Source organism: Zingiber officinale, chromosome 2A, assembly GCF_018446385.1.
Source record: "Zingiber officinale cultivar Zhangliang chromosome 2A, Zo_v1.1, whole genome shotgun sequence".
NCBI lineage: Eukaryota > Viridiplantae > Streptophyta > Magnoliopsida > Zingiberales > Zingiberaceae > Zingiber > Zingiber officinale.
The window spans coordinates 3338896-3345057 of record NC_055988.1 but is presented as its reverse complement, the minus strand read 5'-3'; the positions used below and the strand labels follow the sequence as shown (position 1 = coordinate 3345057).

At 37.5% G+C, this 6162-nt stretch overlaps 1 protein-coding gene across 6 annotated transcripts in view; it reads right to left on the bottom strand.

The window, feature by feature from the left end:
* Nucleotides 1-307: 307 nt before the first annotated feature.
* Nucleotides 308-6162, bottom strand: part of LOC122040557 (beta-galactosidase-like) — a 30545-nt gene continuing 24690 nt past the window's right edge. Inside the window, exons 15-19 of one of the 6 annotated variants that reach the window (XR_006128635.1) lie at nucleotides 5978-6103; nucleotides 3683-4393; nucleotides 2934-3169; nucleotides 762-1079; nucleotides 308-650 (exon numbers count right to left, since the gene is read on the bottom strand). Coding sequence is in view for 1 of the 6 variants with exons in the window: in XM_042599911.1 (XP_042455845.1) it covers nucleotides 3002-3169; nucleotides 3683-4393; nucleotides 5978-6103 (1005 nt within the window). In the remaining 5 variants the exon portion in view is untranslated. Of the gene's footprint in view, nucleotides 1080-2834; nucleotides 3170-3682; nucleotides 4394-5977; nucleotides 6104-6162 lie in introns of those variants that run through there. The other 5 variants (XR_006128634.1, XR_006128637.1, XR_006128636.1 and 2 more) reach the window with 5 other exon arrangements.

Sequence of the window (6162 nt, the reverse complement as noted above, 5' to 3'; positions counted from 1 at the left end):
ATTCTTATCAAGGCGTTCTTCACGAATTATCATAATTTTTTCATGAATATTAACATGCTGAATACATATCATTATTCATTTAATTTAACAAATTATTCAAGCTCGTTCATTTAATTAATTTTGTATATTGAATGAATGTAATTTTATGGGTAAATAATGGAAACTTATTCAACTTTAGTCGAGTGACCTTCCTAGTCAGGGAGCACAAGATAATCCGAAGTAGTATTTACACCTATAGAGAATTGAATCATTCCTTTCTAGTACCGGTAAGTCCTACTTGAATACCAACTCAGCTACACCCGCGAGGACAACTAAATTCTTATCAAATGACAGGTAGAAGGAAAAATCACTGTTTTATTTGATCAGATAGCTGAAACAGGCAAATTGAATCATCATTCTCTTTCATTTCCCTTCTCCTCGTTTCACTCTTTCTTCACGGGCGATTAAAGCTGCAGGCAGCCAGTGAGCACTCTGCAGTCCTCGCACCCACTTGCCCTGCTGCATCCATTGCTGGACTCCGCCTGCATGCACTGCCCTCAGCTCAGCTAATTACGAGCCTGTGGCTTGGCCATCGACGCCTTATCCGAAAGCAAGCACTGCAAGTTCATCTCCTGCACTGTCACTGGCGCAGCTCAACAGGCGTTCTTCATCTGTCGAACGAGACACCAAAAGAAAAAACAGATAGCAAAAAAGAAAGATGGTAAAAAGCTTAATGGATCCTCTGGGGAGGTGTGGGATGAATTAATGATGATCAGTAGTACTGTAGGTGATCCGGCGGAGTGGGCGTGTTGGGGAGAAAGGCTAGGAAGGCGAGGAGGAGCACCATGGCCACGGGGAGCAGGAGAAGGAAGGGAGGAGGCGGAGGCAAAGGAGGCAGCACCAGCGGCAGCACCAGCAGCAGCAGAGCCGCCGCGGCCAGCAGCACCACCATTGCACTTCCACTCACCATCAGACCAGACGTGCGCTAGCTTATCTCCTCTCCTAGAAACTCAGGGCATGCAAACTCAGCATCGATGCATCGTCCACCAAGTTTCATTTCATTACACATGCATTGCGTCTCCGATCCGAATTTATACTGTCTTTTTGTAAAAAAAAAAACCGAACCGGTTCAATGGGTTAACTTGACCCAAGATGCACTTAAAATTAGGGAATTTCAATAGAAAAAGATGAATTTAATTTTTAGATTTTTTTTATTTCTTATTTTACCCTTCTCATCAATCAGTATGATATATTCAACATTCAAATTTCTCAAAAAAACACACTTATTTTTTTTATTTATCCCTCTTGTCAATCAATATAGTATATATTCAAAAAAAAACAACACCGTTATAGTATTGGATTTTCAAAAAAGTACCAATATGGTGTTATATTTTAAAAATTAATATCATTTTAGTGCTGCATAAATCTTAAAATCAACACTACACCACGTGTTCTTTAAAATCCAATACCATAATGATATTATTCTCTAAATACACCATTACAGTGATTAACGAGAGGGGGTAAAATGAAAAATAAATACACCTTTTGAAAATTTTAAAATCTAAGTTGGCGTTTTAAACGTATGCCCTTCGATGCCTTTGGCCAATTGCTTTTGTTTTCTTGTGCATGCTTCTGTGGATGTTGTCGAATTAATCAAAAGGAATATTATGGCCTCCAGCAGACTCTTCTGGGTGCCAGGCCAGAGGTTCAATGCACCCAACCATCCCCCCACCCAGTGTTTGCAAGTCTGAACATCCAGTTCAAAAATCCATCAACTCCAAGTCCAATCACACCTGCACTTCCCCTGCAGTCCCAAGTGGCAATTCTTTTCTTTACATTTGATTCTCCGAGGACGAACTAGGGTTCTTTACAAGAAGGGTCACTGGCTTTAGTTTGGATTTACTCTCCTTGCCTTTGTTCTTTAGATAGGGATTCAATGAACCAAAATATGGGGATTTGGTGCCTTGCTTAGGTTAGGGTAGGGTAGGGTAGGGTAGGGTAGGGTTCTGTTTGTCCTACAATGGAGCTGTTCTGATGGGAGGTAATTGCCTCAGGCCATGGCCCTCAGACTATGTTTATAAAAGCGTGTAATGGGGACTAAATGAATGATATATAATGTAAGGAAATATAATAGACTGACTTGATTCAGTTCATTTCACTATTTAATGGTGGATTTGGCTCGATTGTAAATTAACTATGAATTATATTCTGATGAAATGATTATTATAAAATTATAAAAATGATTATTAGTTAGTTTATTGGAAGTTTAGCTATTTCTTATTGTAAAGGGAATATATAAGCCTGACAATCTAAATATGTGATCCAACTCAAATTGGCTCATGTCCAACACGATCTGATAGAGGTTGGATCATGCCATGGGTAGAGATAGATGGTTTGGCCATAAATCATTCCAGACATGGTTCAGTAACAAGTCATGCTGGGCATGACACCCCATCCACAAAAATCATGTAAAAGTTAGGATATTTAGAAGAAACTTTTTTTAATTAAAAAAAATGTAAAAACAAAAAACAAAAAGATTAATCAATAATCATTAAAATAATTATATTAATCAAAAGCTTCAAAAGCAACAAAAAGGGTTGGAGCACTTTTGTCCTGCAAAATGGTCCAGGCATATATCAAACTTCCAAAGCCTTCAACTTAGCGCAAAAAAGTGGGATAGATCCTTTGGACCGCTTTTTGCGATCCAAGGGATAGTCCTTTTGTATGCATTGGCAGAATAGATGACCCCCACTCATAAAATAGATGGGGATCATTCATCCCCACTAATATATGCAAAGGGATCATCCTCTGGACCGCAAAAAACGGTCCAGAGGATCTACTCAGAAAACGCAGTATGAATATGGCACGGGAGATTATTAAATATCAACTTCAGCATCGAAGGCATTCATTTGATCAACAATAACCAAATGCTTATTCCATAAAACAATAAATACCTCAAATTGTGAGACCTCCATCTGCCTCAATATTATGTTGTTTTGCAGAAGAATTGCCGAAAGCATAACTAGAGGATCTGAGATCTGTAGATATCTTGGCCTGTGGTTGGAGGAATGATCGGACTCAATCTTATGGAGAATGAGTATGGAACAGGAGGCACTAGGTACTCGTCGTGGACACAAGGTGACCAACTGTCATCACCACCTATACCCATGTGTTTGTGGTCAAGGTGCACCTGCAATCCAAAAAGGAGCATGATTTCAGAACAGCCATAACTCCCCAGTGGGTGCGAACAGTTTGTAGTATCTCTTTGCACCCACAAGTAAAATTCACGAGGTAATTGTAATCGGTACACAACATTTTACCCAAAGATTTTGTACATAAAAAACAAATGGAGTGAACATTCAAACAAGATAGCAGTGTCTTGTTGGCTTATTTGCTGGTCAGATAAATGCTTACCAGTTTGGTGGATGTGGATAATACCGTAACTGTATAGAATAATTTGCCAAGTTAAGACCAAGAAATCACTAAAAAGTTGGAGAAATACTAGTTCAAGTATGTGATCAATTTTAGAATATGAAAGACAACTATAACAGGTTTCTTATTGCATCAGCCACATGAATAAGTTAGCTGGATTTTCAGAAACTGCATATTTAGAGTAACTTTATTGGCCGTAGATTTTCATGCAAGATGTAAAACAAGAGCATGCAATGTAATTCTCTCGCATATGCACATGTGGGAGCGATACCTCAACATAGTCCTTTTCGACTAGGTAGTGGTTGTGAGTTGCTCTCTCAAGCTCTGCAGTTCCATAGAAACTTGCACTCATTTGCATAGGTGGTGAGGTACCATAAGCAGAAGCATAGAGACCAACTCCATTGCTATTTTGAAAGGCTACCCATCTTACATCTGTGCGTCCAGAAGATTCTACAGGAAAGATATAAGGAACATGCAAATCTTGGACACTACTTTCGTATATGCCAACATGAGCAGCTTCTTTTCGATCAGGATAGCACTCAAATGGTCCTTTACCATACCAGGAGACATGATCTAGTGATTTCTCTAAATGAAAGACAACTCCAACTCGTGGAAGAGGTGGAAGATCATTTTTAGGATTTACCATATAATCAACAATGACATCACCAGTGCTGTGGATGTAATAATTAACTTCAACTTTGCATTGAATATGTATAGGCTCCTCAGACTCCTGGTTAGAGCTTTTGGATTTCAGCAGGATTTCTTGATCCTTTGGAACACCTATAAATACAGTTTTGACATGAACCATATTACTTGTCAATTCCTTCACAGAGCATTCATCTGTATGGAATGTCAGACGATCCAGTAAGGCGGCCTTCCATTTGCAGAGATAGCTGTTGGGGGCTCCTCCCTTATCATTGTCAGTAGGTGCTCTCCATAGGCAGGGAAGTAACCCTTGATTAATTAATGAACACTCTCCAACCTGTTGTCAATCAAGAGCTTAAACAATTTCTTATATTATTAATTTAAAATATTCTCTACAAGTACAACAAATGAATTATGGGTTTTCCTCATTAATCACTTTCCCTTGGTAACCAGATTGAACCTTTGTTGGCAAACCAAAAATAAGCAAACAAATGTTACTAATGCTATAGCCTAAATTAATGTAAACAATAGCCTTGACATATGAAATAATAGTTAATATTGCTAAAGTGATTGAATGATGCTCAATATACTGCAAAGTACAATTTTTTGGCTCATAAATGCTTTCAGACATTCACGAAAATAGGACCAACTAAAGTTGAATTCTATTGAGATGTTATGAAATAATCTCACAAAATTTTCTAAATGATATGGTAGGACAAATGTTACACTCTAAAATTCAAAAAGACTTAAAAAATGTAAATAGTTATCATTTAGAATTATTAGAACTATATTAAAATTTCTTCAAGTTAATAACAATTCATTTACGTAATGCTGCTCATAACTCTCCAAGTGAGATTAAACAAACGTGTAAAAGAGTTTATACCAATTCATCCCTAGTTTACATTGGGGTTAGAATCTGGTGTTGGATGTACAAGTTTCAAGAGTTCTGTACTTGTTAATAAATTCTTCCTCCTCTGACTTTGATAGTGATGGCATATCATCTAGGGTTTGGCCCATGTATTTATTTGGACATGACTTTGGCTTTTGAACTTATATATTAAAATAGTTATTCACTCATAAATTGAGTGCAAAATGCAATGCCATGAACTGTAGTATGCAGTCATACCTCTATTGGGCAGCCACTGGGTATCACTTTTATGGAGCGAGGTAACTTAATTGATCTTTGCCAATGACTATTCATAGTTTTATTGATATAGCATGATTGTCAGAGAACACCTTTACTATTATAGTCTTCTACTTGTGTGTGTGTGAGGGGGTGTTTAATTTTCATATGTAGGCTTGTAATTGTATTGATCATGGTTTATTGGTTGCATAGAAGTCACTGTTGTAGTTCTACTGAGATGCTAATGATGACGTGTCGATATATGCCTCTGTTGGGCCTTATCCATATGCATGCACACATTTTTGTTGCCTTCCTGACTAGAATTTTTGTATTTACTGCTTTTTTGTTCAAAGTTAAATTTCAAAGTGGATGTCAAGTTAGTTAAGCAAGATTTTCCAAGGATCATAGTGGTTATCCGATAGAGGTCTGATATATTTTATTATGCTTACTCTAAAAATAGTAGCAACTAGTTATTTACATAGTTGACTCTAGGTGGGGTGTAAAAAATATGCAATAATTATTCTATGACTGTAGTTGCCTGAGCTATTATTTCCAAGGTCCAGCTAGTAATCCTTTAGGAATCAAGATGCATCTGAGGACCTCCATCATCCACAAGCATCTAATCTCTAACATTTGCCAAACCAATATATAACAAAGCTAGGTCCTGGGGTATATAACACCAGAAATTTCCAGATGCATTTTGAGAGTATCAAAAGCACCACAAGATGCAAACCTTCACTTTGATGCACAAAATTTATGATTGGAATGCAAATATGAGCGCCACCCTCAAGAAATTACCTTCCAGCTCTCAATTGTTCCAGTCTGGGTGTTAAGTTTGATTTGCCAGGAATTCTGTTTCTCAATTGCTATGATGTTGCCAACATTTTTGGATATCAAATTGGAATCTGAAATCAATCTTACAACCTGCAAATAAGAATCACAGGTCATGCAAAGGATAAATGGCATGATATTGATATGAATAG